Source organism: Hydra vulgaris, chromosome 01 (genome assembly GCF_038396675.1).
Source record: "Hydra vulgaris chromosome 01, alternate assembly HydraT2T_AEP".
NCBI classification, from domain to species: Eukaryota; Metazoa; Cnidaria; class Hydrozoa; order Anthoathecata; family Hydridae; genus Hydra; species Hydra vulgaris.
The window spans coordinates 41,526,017-41,550,813 of record NC_088920.1 but is presented as its reverse complement, the minus strand read 5'-3'; the positions used below and the strand labels follow the sequence as shown (position 1 = coordinate 41,550,813).

At 24.9% G+C, this 24,797-nt stretch overlaps 1 protein-coding gene across 3 annotated transcripts; it reads right to left on the bottom strand.

Moving 5' to 3' along the window:
- Positions 1 to 1,540: 1,540 nt before the first annotated feature.
- Positions 1,541 to 24,701, bottom strand: LOC100205466 (conserved oligomeric Golgi complex subunit 3). Of its 3 annotated transcripts, none has more exons than XM_065788185.1 (24): positions 24,518 to 24,701; positions 22,653 to 22,748; positions 22,434 to 22,495; positions 21,936 to 22,101; positions 20,942 to 21,016; positions 16,725 to 16,817; positions 16,490 to 16,624; positions 16,311 to 16,394; positions 16,127 to 16,170; positions 12,943 to 13,069; positions 12,507 to 12,598; positions 12,331 to 12,436; positions 12,100 to 12,133; positions 9,472 to 9,551; positions 8,447 to 8,524; positions 8,045 to 8,096; positions 7,649 to 7,743; positions 7,348 to 7,437; positions 6,246 to 6,449; positions 6,069 to 6,110; positions 5,315 to 5,483; positions 5,119 to 5,246; positions 4,755 to 4,853; positions 1,541 to 1,659 (listed from the first exon to the last, which is right to left on the bottom strand). In XM_065788185.1, the coding sequence occupies exons 1-24, from the start codon at positions 24,668 to 24,670 to the stop codon at positions 1,633 to 1,635; spliced, it is 2,331 nt and encodes a 776-aa protein (XP_065644257.1). In that variant the 5' UTR covers positions 24,671 to 24,701; the 3' UTR covers positions 1,541 to 1,632. The 3 variants fall into 3 exon arrangements, with proteins under 3 accessions (XP_065644257.1, XP_065644259.1, XP_065644258.1); XM_065788187.1 differs by lacking the exon at positions 24,518 to 24,701 and adding an exon at positions 23,133 to 23,671; XM_065788186.1 differs by lacking the exon at positions 24,518 to 24,701 and adding an exon at positions 23,237 to 23,279.
- Between the last annotated feature and the right edge of the window lie 96 nt (positions 24,702 to 24,797).

The window sequence follows — 24,797 nt, the reverse complement described above, 5'->3', positions numbered from 1 at the left end:
TTTTAAATAATAGATGTATAATTTTTGCTTCTTATTTTTTTGAAGATTTTCTTTTTCCCTTGTAATCCACGGATGTTTTAAAATTTCATTTTAATTTCTATTTCTTCTATTGGGAAATGTTTGTTATAATATCTAAGAAAAATATGTCAAGAAGTCGGTTATAAGCGGAAGTGTCCAAGATTACACGCTTGATATACATTTATCCAATATATTATCGATGAAGATTCTTTAAATTTAAGCATAGAACTTTCATTGATTTTTTGTTTCGAGGTTTTGATTTTAGAATTGTTAATTATTGCATCTTCAACGAAAGAAAATTGGAAAGTGATCTTATATATCAGTTTTAATTATTCCTGTTTTTAAGGACTTATCAAAAATAGAGTTTGTTAGAATATTATCTATAGCAGCAGTGGAAGTTGTTGTAACACGACTTGGTTTGACAATGATAGGAAAAATACTGTGTTGTCAAAAAATAAATTTAGTATTAGGGTGTTCATTGTATTTTAAACTATCTATGTTAAGTTCCCCAATGCAGAAAAAACATTTTTGTTTATCATTGTTTTTGATAAAGGTTTATTGTAAATAATTTGAAAGTAGAATAACACTTCTGAAAGTAGAATAAAGCTTCTTTCCAAAGTCAGTGGACTTTGGAAAGAAGCTTTTACAATTGATTCTTTTTTCACATAAAAATGATTCCTAAATATATTTTTAATAAAATTAATGATAATTAGCTATAACCAATGCGACGCTACGCTATGTGTGTATAATCATAAAAGTACTAATGTACTTTTATGATTATTTAAAAAATTTTAAAATCAAAAGTATTAGTAATAAAATTACTGATAATAAAATAATGTTTAGCTGAGATTTTTTTTGCTCTACAAAAGTTAAATTATTAAACATTTTAAATTTATGAGCGATTTATTTATAAAAGATTTATTTAGTTACCAATTACTTTGAAGATATTTGTATGTTTAAGATAAGTTTTTAATAAATTGAGTTAGGTTACTGATTTATAGTAGTTGTTTATTTTCATTAAAAAAACTTGAATGAACAAATTTGTCTCATTAGTCTAAAGATTTTTTTTCTAGCGTTGATAACTTAGTTTATTTTTTAAAATGTGTTTTCAAAAGTTTTTTTTTGTAATTTTATGTAAAAGAAAAAGAAGTTTCAAATTTTTTGCGACAAAAAATTTTGGCTTCAAAAATAATTTTTCTAATATAGGTTTTATTTATGTTAAATTTCCAAGAAATGTTGCCGTTGTACAGACTGCTGGAAAATTTCGTACTTTTTTATAATATTTTAAATTAAGTTTTAATAAGAAAAACTAATGCCACGTACTTCAGATCGAATTTTTTTTTTTAATTTAACTGAAGACTTTTTTATTTTTAAATGATTAAATCAAATCACGTGACATTCGCAATATGTATTGGAGCACGTGACCAACAGAAAATCTGTTATTCCATATTTTTGGTAATAAAATTTGAAAATATATACGTTAAACTTTCTATCAAAACGACGAGAAAAAAAGACTATCGCATTTCATACATTTTTTATGATAAATACAAAGACAAACAATTGCTGTTTGCTTTTAGTTCGACACCTAGCCTTTCACTTGATTCTAAAAACCGTTCATTGAAAAGACATGAGCAAAGAGACCTAAGTAAAAAGTTTATATATATATATATATATATACATATATATATATATATATATATATATATATATATATATATATATATATATATATATATATATATATATATAAATATATATATATATATATATATATATATATATATAGTAATTTATATTTACTAACATATATATATAATTTATAATTTTATAATGTATAATTTATATTTATCTATGTAATTTTATATATATATATATATGTGTGTGTGTGTGTGTATATATATATATATATATATACATGTGTGTGTGTATATATATATATATATATATATATATATATATATATATATACACACACACATGTATATATATATATATACATGTGTGTGTGTATATATATATATATATATATACACACACACATGTATATATATATATATATATACATGTGTGTGTGTATATATATATATATATATATATATATATATATATATATATATATATATATATATATATATATATATATATATATATATATATATATATATATATATATATATATATATATATATATATATATATATATATATATATATATATATTAGGGTGGAGTGAATTTTAGTTTTTTTTACAATTCGTTTAGCCTGGGTGTGCAAAAGTTGTCTATTCATTTCAGAAATACTCTGGAAAAATATCAATTCTCTAGGAAATTATCTTGAGGTTCCTCAAGACCTTTAAAATTTTAATTGGTCCCTAATATTATGTAAAAATAAAATTTTTCAAAAGTATGTCATGTTGGGTCTCAAAAGAAGCAAAATTTTATAAAAATTTCAAAAATAACAATTATTTTATAAAAAAATAATTATTTAAGATTTTTTTGAAATTATAATTAAAAAAAATAAACTTTTTTCATTTTTAGTTTAAAAGGTCATTTTTTCTGCAATAAACTATAAAATAACAATTTTTTTTAAAAAATAATTGTTATTTTTGAAATTTTTATAAAATTTTGCTTCTTTTGAGACCCAACATGACATACTTTTGAAAATTTTTTTTACATAATATTAGGGACCCATTAAAATTTTAAAGGTCTTGAGGAACCTCAAGATAAATTCCTAGAGCATTGATATTTTTCCAGAGTATTTCTAAAATGAATAGACAACTTTTGCACACCCAGGCTAAACGAATTGTAAAAAAAACTAAAATTCACTCCACCCTTATATATATATAAGGGCGTATTTGAGGAAGGGAAGGGAGAAGGGGGCATTTGACCCCCCCTCCCTTCATAGCTCGTATTTTTTTCTAAATAATACATTAATTAACAATATATTTAAAAAAATTGTCCGTTTGATAAAGATCGTAAATCGTAATAATATCATACTTAATAAGAATTTTATGCCTACATTGTGGTTACACTGATTTTGTCGTGGTGATAATATTCATAGTTTTTGCGCGGTATAGAAGATAATCTTCAATATCGTGTAATACGGTCCGTATTATTATAGAACCGTATTACTGTGGTTTTTATTTACATCCCGAGTGAACAGAGCTAGTATCATATAATCTGTGGTATTCCAATTAACTTATACTAAGTATATAGCCATGATATAAAGTAGTTAGTGATAATGACTAAATGTAAATTGTATTATTATTTATTACAAAACTTTATTGTATTTTGCATTTTATTTTGAGTTTATATGTATTTAATTTTAATAAAAGTTTAACTATTAATGTTAATATGAGTAAACGCAATGCAACACAAAGTTTATTATCAAAATGGCTGGACAAACGCCCGAAAAATAAAATTACTAATGATATTTCTCCGAATTTGAGTAAATCAAATGTCGAAAAACTATCAAATTCTTCAGATCTACCTCAGTCTCTGCAAGCAATTAAAGATCAGAATAGTCAACCACCTATTGTAAGTACATCAATGAATGTGTGTAATGAACTTACTACCAACGTTAATTACTTTGTACTAAAAAAAGAAACTGTATCAAAATCAAATAAAATTACTGATACAATGAAATATAAATTGTTCACAGACATATTATTATATCCATTGATGATATAATCGACAAATTTTCTAAAATAAAAAGGAGAAATATAGACTTTGTTATTTAAGTATTTGACTATCAACCTTATGTTGGTATATATTTTGTATATATATAATGTTAAATAAATATTTAATTCAATTCAATTTGATACTTTTATTTTTATTTATTTACGCGAAACGCGAATGAGTAACAAATGAATGAGGAACAAAGCTATAGGTAATCGACTGTAAATTATTTTTAGTTAGTATAGAAGAAAAATTAGTTTCGCCCCCCTCCTCCCCATGGTCTCAACTCAAATACGCCCTCGATATATATATACATATATAATTTATATATATAATTTATACATATATATATATATATATATATATATATATATATATATATATATATATATATATATATATATATATATATATATATATAAAAGCCACGACCATGACCATTTAAAATAATATTTTAGCGTTCAAAAGTTATGAACTTGTAAACTTTATAACCTCCTCAAGTTTTAGGGTTTTTTGTTATTCCCAGACTCCAATCACAGCAATTTTTTGCAAAGCATTCTCATTTGATATAGGCATAAACATACCCAACTTCTACAACACATATAGACAACTTCTACAATACATGCAGATAGTTTCTACAGCACATGTAGGCAACTTCTACAATTCATGTAGAAAACAAGTTAAACAATATATGTAGATAACTTCTACAATATTTAAACAACAACTAAACAATTTTGTTTTGTTTACAATATGTGTTAATATATTTTATCAACTGTTGTACTAACATACAACACAACCTAATGTAACACCTCATGAAAGGGAACCAGAAAATGACACTTTCAGGTAAAAAAAATACAAAGGCTCCCACAGATTACTAAAAAAATAATACTATTTGTTTTATCTGACGCACTGTAAAATTATTTACAGCAATAAATTTTAAAAAAGTGATATTTTTTACTGAATCGTTGACAGCAATAAAGTTTTAAAATATTATGTTGTTTACAATGATGAAAAAGGAAGTAATGGTTTACCACTAAAAAAAAAAACTCTAAACAATTACTTGTTCTTGAGTTGGGCAGCCAATAATTTGTTCATCCTCTTCATTATAATATTGATGTACAAGAATAGATAGCTGCTTGTAAGCACGAAGAACCTTTGACTAAAATAAAAATATAAAAAACTTTGTAGTTAACATATAGCACTTTGTAGTTAACATACAGCACTTCGTAGTTAACATACAGCACTTCGTAGTTAACATACAGCACTTCGTAGTTAACATACAGCACTTTGTAGTTAACATACAGCACTTCGTAGTTAACATACAGCACTTTGTAGTCAACATAAGCTTTTATTATTTTATTAATATATTATAGTAATTTTGTTTTAACTGTTAATGGATTGGACTGTGAATAAAATAAAAATACTTTTATTGGTTTAAATAATATGTATTCAGTGTCTTTATTGGCTAGATATAATGTAAGACTTTGCAATGTTGCAGGAAGTTTTGATTTCAGCATCATGTATGTTTCACTAACTACTCTACGGACTGCATCTAAAAAAAAAAATTTTTTTAATAACAAAACTGTGAAGAAAAATTTTTATAACTATTTTCATGCTCACCTGCTTTAGCAAAAGGCTTTAAAAGTTGCTTAGAATCTTTTCCATCTGCTTCTGCCATCTTTAAGACTGTATCAATTTTGTCAAGTAAACTGGTTAGAGGAGATATATAAGATTCTGTAACATCGGTGATAAATTGCTCACAAACAATTTTTAATTCAGAATCTACCTCCTAATATAAAATAATATTTAAAGATTTTCAACAACTTATAAAAAATGCTTCAACTTTATATTTATTTGAGTTTGAGAGCAATAATTTAAAAGGAAATAAAGTGTCTTTGTTTTCTCGTTGATGTTTTATTTTGCTTTTCGATTTTTTTTATGCGTTTTGCTTTTTTTAATCTTTCTTTTTTTTTCCTTTTCTTTCCTTTACGTTTTTCCTTTTTTTAATCTATTGTTTCTTTCAGTTTCTTTTTCCTAATCTTTTGTTTAAACTCTATTTGAAAGCAGAATTATTAGATATGAGTACAGAAGTGCGAATACCGAAGTATTAGATGTGATAACGGAAGTGTGAACACAGAAGTATTATTAGAAATATTATTAAATTAAAATAAATCAAAAAAAGTTTTTCAAATTTATTTTTGAAAATTTGTTTAAACTTATTGTAAATTTGCAAAAAAAAAAAAATTGTTTTTTAATGATACTAATAAATAAAAAACAATAATAAAAAATTTACACCAATTTAAAAATTTGTGACACAAAATCATGATGTAATTTGTTAACTATTTTAATATTATAGAGACACACACAAAGTTACCTTCTTCGAATCAATGTAATATTCAGTAAGTTGAGGTACACCCTGTGAATACAAAGTATTTAGTAAGTTGCATTTTATTATTATTTATTAAAAAAATAAAAAATAATATTAAAAAAAAGTGCAAAAAATTTTCGTAAAACAAAATTTTTTTTCCAAAAAAAAACAAAAAACTATTACCTCTAAAAGAAATTCGAGAATAGCATTACTTGAACTGATTCTCAGAAGTTGAGTTCCTTTCGAAAACAAACCATAGGCTGCAGTGCGAAACTTAGAAAAGTCTAACGACACTTCTTTAATTGCAAAGTCTACATCAAAGGGTGATATCTGTTCTCGAATGATTAAGAGATGTTTGATAAGAAATAAATGACCATTTAAAGATCCCTAAAAAAAATTATTTATTTAAACAACTTTCTCATTTTCTTAAATTGCTCACAGTGTTAAGTTAACACCTTAAGAACTTTAATAATATTTCCAAATTCCCAAATGGTTTTAATTTGCATTACTCATTCAAAATTCACAATAAACTTTTATTTTATTTTTAAATAACAAATTAATTAAAGCTTTCATCTTTAGAAAAACTGAGGAAAAAATAAAAGGTTTCCTTTTTACATTTTTTTTTAATACAGCTTACATTTTGTTAATCAAAATCAAGCAGCTATGCGAAATGAGAGTTTTTATCCAGAAATCATTCCTATTTTAATTGATGATTTAAAAATAAAAAATTCAGTTCCAGTTCTCTATTGATTTTTAATTTTTATAATCTTTTTAATCTTAAACCCGCTACTTGGAATGTTTTATGGATTGAAACTCCCTTAAAATCCTTCAGATGTCTTTGAAATCCTTTCAAAGTCTATAAAATCCTTCAAATGTTTTTAAAATACTTCTGTTATCTGATTCTCTGCAGATAATTTTAAACATGAGCATGATGCTAATACAGCAATTCTACATACAATCTTCACGTATACAAAACATGTATACAGCAATTAAACGTTATATAATTAAAAAAAAACAATACAATGATAATATTAATATGTTGTATTAATATGTTAAATTTATGAATTAACTGATACATTAATAATAGTAGAAGTGAAGATATTAATGGTTTTATATTTAAGCTGAGAAGATGTTTAAAAAATCTGTTTGCAATAAAATCTTTAAAACTATGTTTGTTAAAATCATCATAAAAAATTAATAACTTTAAATTTCTAGGTAAGTTTTATAAAAGATATGTTTATAAATACAAAAAATTTTACATTTATTTCACTCTAAATAAAAGTACCTTTTTGTTAGAAATTTCTTTACTTGCATACTTAAGTGTTTGTATACAAGAAGAAAGAGCTTCTTGTGCTATTCCTTCAAATGTTGGTTTCTGAAAAGTATAAATAATTAAATAATTTATATATAAATAATTTAATTAAAAAATAAGAGACTTAAAATCTATAACAGTTTCAATCATAAAATGTTAAGATTTAAAAAGAGAAGATTTAAAGCTTATTATATAGATTTAATCATAAAATTGAAAGATTTAAAATTAATACACTTAAAATCATAAAAAAGTTTTAAAAAGTCATAAATCATACACCAATGCAATTGTAGAGTTTTGACAAACAAACCAATGTTCTTCTAACTGTAGGATACCACATAGCTTGAAGATCGACAACAGCTGTCTGATTTTCTAATACCGATCATAAGATTTTATAAGGCATTAGAGCGTATCTTGTATCACACACAGAAGTACCATACACAGATGCAGAAGTGTCACACACAGAGGTATCACACACAAATACTGAAGTATCACACACAGAAGTATCATACACAGATAAAGAAGCATTACACACAAAAGTACTATACACAGATACAGAAGTATCAAACATAGATACAAAAATTCCATAAAATACCATTTAAGTCCTAGAAATTTACAAATTTATTAAAAAATTCTCAAAAAAAAAAGTGTTTTAAAATAAAAACATAAATACCATTTCGATAGTTATTATATTTTTCATCTTTTTCACAGTCTAAACTTCCCAGCTAAATGAATAGTTTATTAAAACACAAAACAATTTTCACAGTCTATACTTCCCAGCTTAATGAACATTTTATTAAAACACAAAACAATTTTCACAGTCTATACTTTCCAGCTAAATGAATAGTTTATTAAAACACAAAACAATTTTCACAGTTTATACTTCCCAGCTAAATGAACAGTTTATTAAAACACAAAACAATTTTCACAGTCTATACTTCCCAGCTAAATGAACAGTTTATTAAAACACAAAACAATTTTCACAGCCTATACTTCCTAGCTAAATTAATAGTTTACTAAAAAAAGCTTTTGATAAATAAATCAAGTTAAAAAATAAGATATAAATAAAACATACATTAATCATTAACTTATCTGGGTAAGCAAGATCACCAGACGATGGTGTGTATCTAGCAATGTCTTTGCTTATGTAGGCCTAAAAATATAATGCTATAATAGATACTATAAATAGTATATATTACAACAATTAATAACTTAAATTACTATTTTCAAATCGAAATAAAATTTTCAAACTAAAATGAACAAAAATGAACTGCTTTCAAATTGAAATTAAACACATGCACATGAAAATTGATTGAAAAATAAATTATTATATTTGATGCTTTGTTTTATCTAGAAATGAAATTAAAAAAAAATTAAACTAAATTCAACATGAAAATGGTGAAAATAATTAGTTGAAATCGAGAGCTCTTATGTGAATGTGTGTACAACTTCTATATTCGATTTTATAACTGAAAATATTTCAAAATCTACCATATATATTATAATAGATTTTTTTACTATAATTTATAATAACAATTTATTATGATCGTGTAAATAAAGGAATAGAATTAAAATTTACCATATTGAAATGAAAAACTCTAAAAAAACTCTAAGAAGTACAAATAATGGAAATGAAAAACTCTATTCTAGCAATCTTTTAACTCCAACAAGTGTAAAATAAAGGCCAACTGTTAAGTTTAAAAAAACTGCTTGATTGGATGTTAGATTGATTGGGTGTTAGATTGATTAGATGTTAGATTGATTGGATGTGGCTTCAAAAAAAGAAGATATTTACAGAATGATAAAGTTTATAAAGTCTCAGTGGGTCAGTCAAGACTCAACTTAATCATATTCATTGAAATGCATTAATGAATATATAAAATAAATATATAATTCTAGGTAATTTATGATAATTATGATAAATATGAATATTACTTTTGTTATATTATACTATATCTAATTTCGAGGCATTAAGCATCATTTGAAAATAGTTGAAAGTTTATTGCATAAATTAAAAAAAAGCCTGTGTACAATATACAAGTCTTTTTTTATGATCATTTAAAAATCTTTGAAAAATTATAACATAAATTAAAAAATTGCCTGTGTACGATATACAAGTCTTTCTTGAACATCTTCAAGCATTTCTAAAAGTATTACTTGAAAAGAAGTCAATTGATCACCTAATAAAAAAAGATGTAAAAAATAATTACAAACTAATTCAATTGTACAACCTCTATGAACATAAGTCCTCTAGATGCTTCAACCTCTATGAACATGAACCTCTATGAAATTCCTCTAGATGCTTTTAGTAAATAAAAATTAATACAAGTTCAATAAACAGTAAAATTAGAAATTGCAAGGACTTTAAATAGTATTTAGTTAAAGAAAATTCAATAAACAAAGAAAATAAACAAAGCAAATGTTCTAATCACAATCAGAAAAATTAACTACTAACACTGGTTTCAATTTCTTGGTCTAACAAACATATAGGAGAATATAACAAACAAATAGGAGAAGAGTTTAATGTTCCTAATTATATTGCGTAGAAATCAAATTGCTGCAAAAAAATAGTATTTTATCTTTTACCGGAAGAAAAAAAAGGAAACAAAATATCTTAAGAGATAAAAACTTTAAAACCAATAAAAAAACATCTTGAAATTATTGATTTTAAAGCATCACAAAACTATTGATTGCTTGTTCATAATAGAGCTAACAAAATTTGTATAAAACATTGTTCTCTGTCCTGAGGAGGAATCAATTGTTAATGATTAATTTTCCAACATTTGCCACAGAAATGGCAATACAAAAATAGTGAGATTGAGTATCAGTCAAAAAATAGGGTCAAAGTATCTCTAAAACCATAAGAAGTTTGACACTAAAATTTGGTGTGAATTTTTTTTTATTAATATAAGCTTGTATACCAAAAATCATCAAAATCTGAGATGACATGGTGTCAAGCATAAGTTTATTACATTGTGTTATTATTATACAGTAGTGTTATTAACAATGTTTTATGGCCATCAAAGTAACCTTTTAGGTGACCCACAATCATTGAATTAAATCTTTTAGGCACAGTTTTGTTTTTGAAATAGTTTAAATAAAATAAAATTTGTATTATTTAACAATACACATTTTTTTATCAGAACTATAAAATACTATAGTCAGAATGCAGACCAATTTAAATACGTCCCTTGGAAATACCTCCTTGGGAAATAGTTTTTAATTTATAACTTAGGTGAACCACCTAATTATTATGGAAAAATCTTGTAAAAATGCTTTTTTCATTTATTATTAGAAATTGTCATCTAAAAATTGTAAATCTAAACTAATAATTTTTTTTATAAAATGTTGAAAATTTTTTATATGATTTCACTTCATTTGAGACCCAATAACATACTTTTGAAAAAATATTAAAGGGTATGTAGCAATTGTTTTTAATTAAATTTTTTTTAAATCCAGTGTTATTTCATAATAAAGAACACAAAAGGGTGCCAGCAGTTTTTTAAAATGTTGTTTAATAATATTATATTACCATAATACCATTTACCTAGATAAATGTTGTTTTAAGAGCTACCCTATGATATTATACTACCACTATTTACCTAGATAAACAAACAAAACTTAAACTACTGATAATTGATTTATATAGAATCAGATATCTAAAATTCTTTTTAAAGTTTAAATTTTCTCAAATGTTTTAACAGTCAAAAAACATTGTTGATATGATAACACAAAAAGTCTAAAAAAATGAAAAAAAATTTAAACAGAAAAAAAAACATTGCTTAACATAATACTAAATATTACTACATGGACAAAATTAATTTGAATACAAAATTTTTTTTTAGTTACAATCAACCAAACAACTTGTTCAAAAATAATATCTAATAGCAAAAACCATAGTAAACACCAGAAATATAATATCACACCTAAATTTTTGATATTTTATATCGTATAACACTACCAAACACTTCTCTTTACGATTTTCCAGAATAGCATTTATCTTAGAAACTTACTCACAACATCTAATGAATCAAACAACAATAAACCAATCATTCTGAAGAATTTTTACAAGATAACAATAAATTAAATTGATTACTTTTTACAAGGATCAAATAAGAAAAGAACTAACTTGATTCAACAAACATAATTATGAACAAATGAAGACTCATTATATTAATGATTAAGACAAAAATGTTTAGAAAGCATTATCATAACAACATTATATAGCAAATGATGCAACAACTGAAACACCAAGTTTTTAAAGCATTGAAAATAAACTTTGTGAAAAATTCTACATCTGTTGAATTGTTCACAAGCTTTGAAATAAGTTTTTAAATCTTACTTACTTTACTTTTAAAATCTAAATTTGTTTATATTAAATCTCTACAATAAATGAAATCTCTATAATAAATAAAAAAGAAAAAGTTATTCAAGCTTTAAATTTTTAAAGCAATAATATTATTTTGAAATTTTAATGTTTGAAAAAAATAAAAAAAATTTATAGTATGTACAGTAAAATGAGTATAAAAAACCTAATCAAATTTTCTAATAAACTTTTTTTTATTTTTATATTCTACTCAAAAACTAAAGCATCGACACGTGCTAACTACAAACTAAAGCACAATAAAAAATATTTTTAAAGTTTTTTTTCAAGATAAACCTTTTTGCATAAAAATATTCATACCGAATTAGAAAAATTTTTACCTAATTAAAAAATATTTAACAAACCTTTTCGTTGAACATGCTCTTCTAGCATCTCAACCTATGCAACAAATAATCTATGTTACTAGGCAATTAATATCTGTAAAAAGTAAATTATTAGCATTTATTTGTAATAATTACAAATGTTACTTGAAAATAAGTAGAAAAATCCGTTTTCAGTAAAATTATAGTTTTTGTCAAAGTAAAATGTAACTTAATAAGTTGTGAACTAAACCTTAAAATAAATTTACTGTGAACCTTTAAAATGTTGCAAAGTTCTGCTAAAGTTTCCATATGAGTCATTTGAATAATGAATGGCCGGAATGTTTCGTACAATATCGCACAGAGATTTTCCATCAATGTACTTGGATTGAAAATGTTTGTATCAAACAATTGTACAACTATTAGAAAGAAAAAAAAGAAAAATTACTTACTCTAAATTATGTTTTCCTTCTGTAAAAAATTCATGATATAGTTGGTATTCATCACAACACACATGCACCATAAATGAACATCCAGATCGAAACTAAAAAAGAAAATCATACTAAAAATGCATAATAACAATAAACAGATTATTACACACAATTTAAATAACAACAATAAACATTCAGATGGTTACAACTTTAAAAAGCATTAGTTATTGTTACACAATCTTACTTATTGTTACACAATATTACATATTGTTACACAATCTTACTTATTGTTACAAACAACATTAATAAGCATGCAACCATTATAAAAGTGCATCATAAACTCATGAAGTGAAAAATGATTTTAGTTTCTGTTAAAATAAAATAATCAAAAAGTTAAAAACATTTGTTATTTGAGTAGTAATTTGTGCAAAAGATTTCTACAAAATTAAAAGATTACCAATGTACAAGGATTTCTTGAATGATGCTGCTCTAGCTGACGAATGGTTTCGGTTACAAAAGGAGAAATTAATTGCCATCTGTATTCAAGATAGCACTGCTGACAATCAGAAATAAGTGAGTTGTATCTAAAGAATAAATTTAACAAAAAAATGTTTATGTGTTTATTAATAGGTCAATTTTCATGAAAAACTATGTAACATATGAATAATGCACTGTTGTAACAGATGAATAATGCATTGTGTTGTAACAGTTATTTATAAGTTTTATAGTTGCAAATATAAGTTGTGATAAAGTAAGTTGACATAAAGTAAAAATACCCATAAAATTCTTGCTTTCCTTTTTTTTTTAAAGTGTTTAAAATAATTAAATTTTTGTAATGGGAAAAAAGTGGAAGAATTGAAGTCATTGATTAGAACAATACTTTTTGAATCATTTTCACTTGAAGATACTACCTAGACCCAGCCATTTCTCATTGAGTCACTCACAGTAATATAAGTTTTCCAAAAAAAAATAAGAAGAAAAAAATAACCAACGAAATTAAAAATTAAAGACTAAAAATTTATGAAAAGAAAAGAAAAATGACCATTACAATGATTTTATTTTTAAAAAAATGACTACTAGAATAACCATTATTATAAATAAAGTTTACAATAATGGTTGATAAAAAAAATTGCCTGAACTCTGCCAGAGTTTAGGCAATCTTTTTAAGAGGTTACCTGCAGACATTTAGAAATGTATTGAATGATAAATGTATTTGTATCTATAAATGAGTTTGTAACGATTCCTTTGATTTTTTTTAATACGACCTATAAAGGGTGTATTAAAAATTATAAAGGACTTCAAACATTTTGGACATTGTCCAAAGTCTCCTCCAATGATTTTGTAATGATTGCTAAATAACAATTTTCTATGGACAATTCTTAAAGTTTTGTAAATTTCTATTTGCACAATCATTAACAATTGCAACATTATAATTCCCTTGTAGATTAATTTCACACAAAATGCAGATTGATTAAATTTAGATTGATTGTAGATAAATTTTGCACAAAGGAATTCTTGAAAAAGCAACTAAACTAGCATAAACAGCGCTAAACTAAAGAGTAGCAGTAGTTAGTAACAAACAACAAACTCAATGTAGTTAAGCAAGCAAAAAAGAGTTTTAAGCTTTAAGTTTTATTTTAATCAAAAGATTAGCTTTTGATTAAAATAGTAATACAGAACTGTATTACTGTTTCCTTTCTGTAATTCAGAACTGAATTACTGAATTATAGAAAGGAAAATGGAATTGTCAACCATACTCTTCCAACACATTCATCAAATATTTAGACAGAACTGTACTAGGGTCATTTAAGCATTTTTATAATAGAGGTATGAGTTCATGAATGTTATCACACCCTGGTCAAACTATTGTCATTTATGACATCCCACAAATTTGTCAAGCTTGGGATAGAGCTGCTATATAAATATACAAATATAAAATCTTGATTTAGATGCACTGGTATTTAGCCTTTTGATAAAACTATTTTTATGGATAAAAATTACTTATCATCTTATGTGACAAACCGACCAGAAACTGCTCAATCAAATAGCTCTATAACATCTCATAACAGCATTGATCAATGTGTATCAATTTCACTTATTGGTTGCATAATCAACCGCTAGCAATTGCTCCATTGGGTGATGAGGATAATGTTAAACTGATGCAAGTAACTACAATAACTAATAGTATTCATATTGAAACGCAACCAAGCAACCATAAACAAACGCAACCAAGTTTCTCATCTCATAATGATAGTAATAACATGAGGAAATTTAATTCTCGAAAATTAGAATGAGTCAACTCATTCTAATTTTCTTGAAACATCTTGTAACAATGAAGTCTCAACTTAGTCAAAGGGACGCATCTCTATTGATTCACATGTTACCCCACAACAAATCCATCTGTGTCCTAACGTTGCTCCACGGAAGTCAAACACTAATAATTGAGGACAACATAAGAGTAGATCTAGAAAAAATACAGATACATCAGAAAAAGAGGACAACATAATTTGACATAACATAACATAATTTGACAAAACATAACAACAGAAATTGAGGACACCATAAGAGTAGATCTAGAAAAAATACAGGTACATCAGAAAAAGAGGCACTTGCAGCTGCAAAAAAAGCAAGAATGGCAAAGAAGCTTACAAAAAAGACATTCGAGAAAAAGAATCTGCAGAGAAAAACCTCTAAAAAAGTAATCCTTCAAGAATCTACAAATTTCAACTATTAGAAAGTATATTTAAATACATAAGTAAAATTTATAATTTAAAGGTTAAAAATAAACTAGCATTGTTGGAACTATTTATTTAATTTATATATTTATTTAATTTTATTTATCCATATATCTCCCCTATATATGTCCAAAGCATGCATGGACATGGGCGAAGCATGGGGTGACTTCGGACACTTGAATTGCTTTTTTAAACATTGAAAATCAAGAAATATAAAAAAAGTTAAAATATTAAAAGATACTTTGAAAAAATGCAACAGTTATTAAATAAGCCCAATTAGAGTAAAATGCCTGAAGTCTCCCGGTCTCCCCTATTTTTAAGTACAAATTGCCACAACAAAAATAGTTAATTTGGTTAAACTCTGTTTAATTCATTTAATTTCTTTAAACTCTGTTTAATTCAATCAAATCAAACAGCAGTTATTTTCAATCAAGTTATGTAACAAAGGTTTTTGCTCTAATGTTTTTACATATAAAACTAGCAATATTGCTAATATATATGTTCATCTGGCTAGGGATTAGAACTGTAGAAAGTGTCTGGCTAATGAGTAAACATCTTCTAATAGTTACCCAAGTAATCTGTATAAATTTCCACTTTCATATTATAATGTAAGTACAGTTACTATTTTTTGAAGTATGTGTTGGAAGCATGCGCTGAGAATTTTTCAGCCTTTATAAAATAATGTGGTCTGACAGCCACGTGTTTATATGAATAACTTTAATTTTTTCTTTTGATTAAGTTGTCTGGTTTGTTGTGGGGGGTCACATATCCAATATTTAATGAAAAAAGTTCAATAAAGACTTAAGTTTTTATTAAGGCAATAAAATACCTACTTTGTTCGACTGTATATATAAAAAAAAAAACATGTATAAAAAGAAGTATGTATAAAAAATAAAAACAACAAACTCTGTGCTCTTTTTTGATCGCAGTTCGATTTGCTCCATAATACACTAAAAATATTTTTAAAATGCTCAAACTCAAATTACTTTAAACTTTTTCCATAATCAAAAATCTTTAGAATTGCTTTGTAATACTTTATACATCTTTATTAAAAATTAAGGTTTCAAAGTAATATGTGCAAGAGTCCTACCTTGACCCTCATAGCTTGTGTTTTAAACTTCCCATACAATAAAGCAAATGAGCTGTCACTAAAACTCAGCAATGGATCATTTTCCTTATAAAAATAATTATAATCAAAAAGTTTTACAATTGTAAGATTTTACAACTTAATTGATTTGATTTAAAGAACAAATAATTAAAATTGTAAACCTTTTTTATTACAGCTAAAGCTTTATTTGAGGCATTTCTAAGTATGTTAGTAACATACTGTTTTATAAGACTCAAAGCTTGACTGAGACACTGTTTAAACCGTGCAGCATATAAAGTAGATTCTTTAAAGTCTTGCTAAAAAAAAGTCTTGCTAAAAATATTTTTTTGAATAAACTAAAAACTATTAAAAAAAATTTTTTTAACAAAAATAAAAGCATAAAACCATAAAAATTACATGATTTTCAACATATTCAATTGCTTCATCGATTTTTTTAAGTAAAGGAATGAATGATTCGCTTGTCACTGATATTGTTGAACTTGTCAATTTCTAATAAAAATATTACTAATACAAAAAAATAATAATAATAAAAAGATATTTTTAACAAGAGTTGTTAGCAAGGCCAAAATAGACCAAGGTCATGGGCAGAATTCAACAAAATCAATAAAAAAATATGTATCTTTTTTAAGGCCAAAACAATCAAGGCCAAGGTCAAAATTTTCAAGGCCAAGGGCAACAGTTTCAAGGCCAACAATTTCAAGGCCAATACCAAGACTAAGGCCTCAATTTTTGGCCTTAAGGCAAGGTCAAGGCCAAGGACTAACAACTCTGTTATTACTAAGTTCTCAATAGGTAAAAAAAGTAATGGCAATTGAGGTAAATTTATCAAACAAAAAAAATTATAAAAACACTATTTAAAAAAAAAACATGATTAAAAAAATGAAACTAAGTTGAAATAAAAAAACAAAACAAATTTTTTGTAAATGTTTAAAGTTATTGAACATTTCAATTTTGATGTTGTTTTGGCAGTCAGTAAGTCAAATTAAGTCTTTAATTTCAAGTGATGATTGAGAGATGAATAGACATTAATTTGAAGTACCTGTTATTTGAATATAAACTTACATGATAGACCTAACGTTTGGAATTTAGATTTGGTAAGAATTGTAGAAATAATTCCAGCTGAAAATGTGTAATTTTACCTAAAGAAAAACTCTTCATATTTGGCTTAAATCTCAAAAATATTATTGTGTGCATGATGACAGATGATGCAATGTTAATGAAAAAAATTGGAAAATTTCAAATTAGTTAACAGCTATGCTTTGCTCATGGTGATATCAGTTAATACATCCATAATCTGTCCATAGAGACAATTAGTAGAGGAAATTGATGATGCCAAAGTTTGGAAAATGAGTCTGAATTTAGTCGAAGCTGTAAATCAGATAGCAATGCTGATGGATATGAAAGTTGCTTTATGGTGGAATACCAACGTGAAGACGTAATAATTACAAACAAAAATAGAAATAATATTTAAAATGGTCTTTTAAAATAATTAAAAGATCATCAACTAAAAATTACTTTAAAACTACATAAAAAGCGATTTTGGAAAAAACCTTCATTCAATAAAAGATTGCAAAATAAGATGGAGCAGCTTACTATCAATACTTGTAATGTTTTATAAGTTAAAAATATGCATAAAAAATTGTTGATATCAGTATTAATGATTTAATTAAAATGGCAGGTAGTGAGTATGAAATTGTTTCTGAACTAGGAAGTGTGGTAATTTCAGTAAAGACAATAGCGGATGCGCTTTGTTGACATAATACAAACCTTATAAGTACTGACATTGCATTAGAGTTTATGTTTACTAAATTAAAAGATCTAAATAAGTTGTCAACTTTTAATGAATTAGCCTCCAGAATAAAAGAGCGAAGGACAGAATTAAGTAGTTTACTGCACTATATACATTATAGAGAAAAAAAATCATAGCCCATAGCTGAATCTTTTGAAACATCTTCACACTTTAAAAAGAAAAAAATAATGTTGGACCTTCTAACTAGATTAAGTATGTAAAATTTAAATTATCTTAAAAAGTCCTTGGACAACCTTGAAGATTTGTCAAGACATCACAGCAGAAAATAATGAAGCACTGTCACAAGAAAAATGTTTTCTTGCAACAGTGCGTTCTTTGTCAAGATTAAGCAAATCTTTGAGTTCTAAATTAATAAAAAAAATATAATTTGTTGAGTGACATACACTGTATGTCAAATAATGACATGGTGTATGCCATTATTTGAGTATAAAGTGGCTGTATATGGGGTCTTCAGTAAATTTGATTTTTTAATGACAATTAAACTAGCGAGTGTAGAGTTATTTTCTGCTACAGGACTATTTTGCAGTAAAAAGTCAATTAAGTGATTAAACTTTAGATAATTTGAATTTTCTGCAAAAAATAGACTATTTTATATACAAAATAAAATATTTTATAGTAATTTTACTGAAATATTAAGCTATTATACTTTTTTTCTTGAAGCATAAAATAAACTGATTTCCCAGGAATGTCTGAGATTTGATTTTACAATCCAGAATCCCAGGATTAAAGATTTTCCAGGTTTTTGCAAACCCTATTTGTGCACCATTAAATGTGCAACAGCACCATTAATTTGCAACAGCACCATTAATAGTGCAAAAGCACCATTATTAGTGCAACAGCAGCCTTTTAGTATTTCATTCAGTACATATGACTTAATAATGGAAACTTCTATTTGGGATCAGCCAAAGCAAAAATTAAAATATTTTTAAAAATATTTGTTAAAGGAAACATAAAAATTTTTATTTCTAGAGCTTGATTTTTTCTCCTCATGGAGATTGATATTATAATCAATTAATTGGCTCTGAAAGCATGAACTTTCTCGAGCATTTTCAAATTTTCTCAGAAATTCTCGAGCATTTTCAAATTTTCTCAGAAATTCTCGAGCATTTTCAAATTTTCTCAGAAATTCTCGAGCATTTTCAAATTTTCTCAGAAATTCTCTGAGAAACAAAAATGATTAGTACAAGATTTTAATGATTAAAAAATAATTTTTTGTTTTTTTTAAACATGCTTATTTCAATTTTGTTTTTATTTTCTGGCTTACAATTTGTTCTGACTTCCTTAAAAATTGCTTTTCAAGAAATTTCCAGAATGACATTTAAATGCAAATAAAACTTTATACAGCAACATGATTTAAACCTCAGCATCAACTTGAACAATTTTGACAAAATACAAAAGTGTTATCATCAACAAAAAAGTATTACATGATGCCATGTGAAAATAAATTGATTTGTACAAACAAAATATCTCCAACACATGAGTTATTTTTACAGACCACATGAATATTATATGTGAGTTTATAAATGTGAAGCATTCTGATCTTTTTTAAATATCATAAACACCCCACTAAGGGGTGTTTATGATATTTAAAAAAGATAAAGAATACTTCACATTTATGATATTTAAAAAAGATAAAGGGCTAAAAACTAAATAAAATTAAATAGCAAAAATTCCACATGTGTAATTTTTTGCAAATTTTTTCTATTCATTTGTAGCAAAATATGAGTAAAGCGTAAAAAAAAAAAAAAAACCGACCTAAAATACTATGTTAAAAAACTTTTTGTAAGCTCAGTAAAAACAAAGCTTAAATAAACCAAATATACTCTTTCATCATACAAAAAAAAAAGCACGTGATTGTAGAAACAATTATAGGGAGGTCTGGCACTATTTAAAACCAAAATTTGTTAAAAGAAAGTGTATTAGAATATCAGCTTGAGAATAACCTGAGAAAAACCTGAAAATTATTATAAAAACCTGAGATTAACTTAGTAACTATGATAATTACCCAAGAAAGATTTAGTAATAATGATAATTACCTGAGATTAACTTAATAATTATGATAATTATACCCGAGATTAACTTAAAAGTTATGATAATTACAGGGGAATAATTTAATAAATATGATAACTACCTAAGAATAGCCTAACATTTATAATAATTACCTGAGAATAACTTATTAATTATAATAATTACCTTAAAAATAACTTGACTGCTTTTTTCAAATAAATTAAATTTCAGAAATATTTTTTAAACAAACTAGTAATAAACATTTTAAGTTTAGTTTGTAAAATAATATATAAACGAAATTACAATTTAGTAGTTACAAGTAATATAAAATTTTAAATAACAATTTTTATTTGATGATATCTTCTTGATATTATTTGATATCTTTTTAATTTTAACTATTTCACTATTTCACAAAATTGATCTTATAATATTTGAATTTATCATGAAAAAAAAATTAAGATTTTTTTTTTTTTATCCAATATTTAAATAACTCAAGTTATTCAAAACTTTATAATTACCTTGAAAGTTGGAACATATATTGTGTGCAAGTAACTTTGAGGTAATTTTTATGCATAAAAAAAAGTATACAACACTTTATATATTTATATATATATAAGTAATTGTTCATAAAATCTAATAGACATACTTATCCTTATAAAGTTTACAATCATGTTTCTCTGTACTCTTGCAAACTAATTCTAGATTATGTAAGTTATGACAGTATCTTGAGATTATGATGGTGTATGTAAAATATAATGTTATATTTATTAAAAAATTTAATCATGTTAAAACTTACATTTTTTATAGCTTCGTATGAATTAAAAAATGATAGATGAAATGAGATCTCCTCAGCTTGATCCATCAAATTACTCTGTAATTATCAATAAAATTAAAAAAACATATATTTAAAATAACCAATCATGTCAAAAATTATTCACAAGCAGTGAACCATGCATTTAATCTGCGTTTAAACAATGTGTTAACAATCTCATTTTAAGAAACAATTTTATCTTAAGAAACATCATGATCTTAAGAAACATCATGATCTTAAGAAACATCATGATCTTAAGAAACATCATGATCTTAAGAAACATCATGATCTTAAGAAACATCATGATCTTAAGAAACATCATGATCTTAAGAAACATCATGATCTTAAGAAACATCATGATCTTAAAAAACATCATGATCTTAAGAAACATCATGATCTTAAAAAACATCATGATCTTAAGAAACATCATGATCTTAAAAAACATCATGATCTTAAGAAACATCATGATCTTAAGAAACATCATGATCTTAAAAAACATCATGATCTTAAGAAACATCATGATCTTAAGAAACATCATGATCTTAAGAAACATCATGATCTTAAAAAACATCATGATCTTAAGAAACATCATGATCTTAAGAAACATGATCTTAAGAAACATCATGATCTTAAGAAACATCATGATCTTAAGAAACATCATGATCCTAAAAAGAATAGTAATAAACAAAATGAGAACTGAAATGAGAGCATCAGAAACATAATATAATAAACATAATCAGAAACATAATCATAAATATAATTCACATTATAAAATCTACATTATAAAATAGTTTCTTTATGTTGTTCTGAGAAAAAACATCGTGTTTTCTCAGAACAACATATCAAGTCTTATCAAATGTGAAAAGTCAAATCAAAAATGTTCCTTTATCACAAAAATTGTCATAAAAATTACGTGTTTCCTAATATTAACGAGAGTATTATTAAGAATTGTGAATGTGTTTAGTCAGAAAAAACCTACCTGATCTTGAAGTGAATGTTCACAAGCATCATGAAGAGCATGCGTCTGCTCAGAAACAAATTTATGTTGTCTTTCTAGAACATCTAAATGACTATTTACTTGAATAACTTCTTTCAAAATTTCATCACATTTGTCAATATAATTTGTCAGGGTTTCTAAATATATTCTAAAAATTAAACAGAAGTTATAAATTATTTTTTAGTATTTCAGGGTTTCTAAATATATCATAAAAATTTAGTAAAAGTTTTAACTTTTTTTATATACATAAAGGTTTTTAAATTCTTTCAAAATTTTTCTAAGCATTTCTCTAAATGTCTCCTATAAATTAAACATAAAAATTTTAGAATTCTTTTTTTAGTATTTCAGGATTTCTATAAGTCCTAAAACTAAGCATTGAAGTTTTAAAATTTTCAGAAACCCTAAAAACCAAACATAGAAGTTTAAAAATTTTTAGACGTCCTAAAAACTAAATATGTTTTAAAATTTTCAGAAACATACCTATAATTAGCTTCTTTATTTTCCTCCATCTGAGTTTGAACTTGAGAAAACCATGAAAAAAACTGGAAACACAATCAAATATTTTTGAAAATAAAAAACTTTTTTTGTGAAAATAGAATATCATTAAATGAGATGCGATGGCAACTTACAGTAAGTAAATACTTTACTAAGTTCTATACAAAGTATAATTTAAAAATATGCAAAGCAAAAAAAAAACACCTGTTGAGAATTTTCAATTTTTCGTGTTCCTAAATCTAAACTTGCTAAATGCTTCGAAATTTTGTCATCATTTGGTACAGCTTTCTCCTTGCAAAACTATAATTAAAAAAAATCATACTATGTAAAGAACATTTTGAAAATGCAAGTATATTATTCCTATACCTGCTTCAAACTCAAGCATAATAAAAAATACTTGTTGCCAGCCAATTATGTTTTAAATGTTATATAAAACATAATTAGTTTTTATATGTTATATAAAACATAATTTACACTATAAATATAGTGTTGTCAAGCATATTATACTATACATGTTCCAAACTTAAGCACACTATGTTAATACGTATTCATGTTTCGAACTTAGACACAATACATGTTTGAAACTGAACATGCTGCAAACTTAAGCATGTTAGCACATTGAAAAAATTTTTATTTCAAAAGTTACCATGTCATACAGAAAGCTAAAAAAATTCAAATTTTTACCACAATGTTTCCACATCTCAAACATTGATGTCAAACATTATTGTCAAACATAATGTACATAACCATTTAACATATTTAGCTTCACTAGTTTCAAAAATGACAACCTTCATAGAACTCTATCATCAGAAAATACAGTCTTCATAAAACATGATCTTTATAAAACAGGATCTTCACAAAATATGATCTTTACAAGACATGACCTTCACAAAATATGATCTTCACAAATAATGGTTTTCAAAAAATATGATCTTTAAAAAATAATTTTTAGAAAATACAATCTTGATCTTCAGAAAATATAATCTTCCTAAAATATGATCTTCACAAAACATGATCTTCACAAAACATGATCTTCACAAAACACGATCTTCACAAAACATGATCTTCAGAAAATATAATCTTCAAAAACATTATCTTCACAAAACATGATCTTAACAAAATATTATTAAAAAAAATTTTATTTTAAAAAAATATTATCTTTATACAATATAATCTTTTTGTGATTTTTTGAAAACTTGATTTTTTTAAAACATGATACCATTGATCATTTAAAAAATAAAATTTAAACAAAAGCATAATTATCAAAACATCACTTAATGAAACAAATTTAATCCTTTTTATCAACCTACAATAAGATTTTTTTATAACAAACATTTTTCAAATATACAAGGATTAAACATTGTTCAAATGTACAAGGATTAAAGATAATGGTTTAAATAAATATATTGTAATCAATTAGATGTGCTTTGTAATATATGTTTGTTTGTTTTATTTACTATTACCTCATCTTACTTACAGGCAGTAAGATGAAGAGATAATAGTAAAAAAAATTAGTTAAAAATGATATTTTAATATAACATCTTTAGTCAACATTTTCCACTTTTTAATGTTTTTAAATAATATTTAATGTAATATTTTATTTCAGGTAAAAAAAACTTATAGAGATAATCATGAGAAGCCTCAAAAAGAAAAAACTGTCAGAACATGCACCATTAGTAAAAAAAATTAAAGGTCAAAATTATTCTGAAGATAAAGTAACTAACTCAAAAAGTGGTAAAAATCATTCTCACATAAAAACAAAAAAAGATCAAAATGTCAATAACAGTTTAATGCATCAATCTGCAGAATGTACAACAATAACCCATTTTGCAGAACGCAGAACAACAATCAATAATTCTGTAGAAAATACAACAAAAATGAAACCAACACTTCTTCAACTTGCAATGGAATACAAAAATACTAACACAGCAAGAATGGAACCAAACATGTATTAAAAACAGAAAGAAATTAAAATTTAAAATTACACCTATGAACTACAAATAAGACATTTTTTGCTTTTTTAGGAATAGGTCTGTGTATATATGAACTACAAATAAGACATTTCTTACTTTTTTAGGAATAGGTCTGTGTATATATGTATTCAGTTCAACAATACTATCCTTTTGCTTCTCAGAAAGTGGAGCTAAACTTGTTGTGCGTGAATCCCACAAACCTAACATATCAAGATGTCTGGGCTCAACAACATTTAACCTAATTGACATGTTAATGTATTTTTAAATCTAAATGTAAAACAATTTTAAAACAGATTTATTTATAAATTATCTCTGTAACATTCTTTATTATAAATAAATATTATCTCTATTATAAGTAAATATTATCTCTATTATA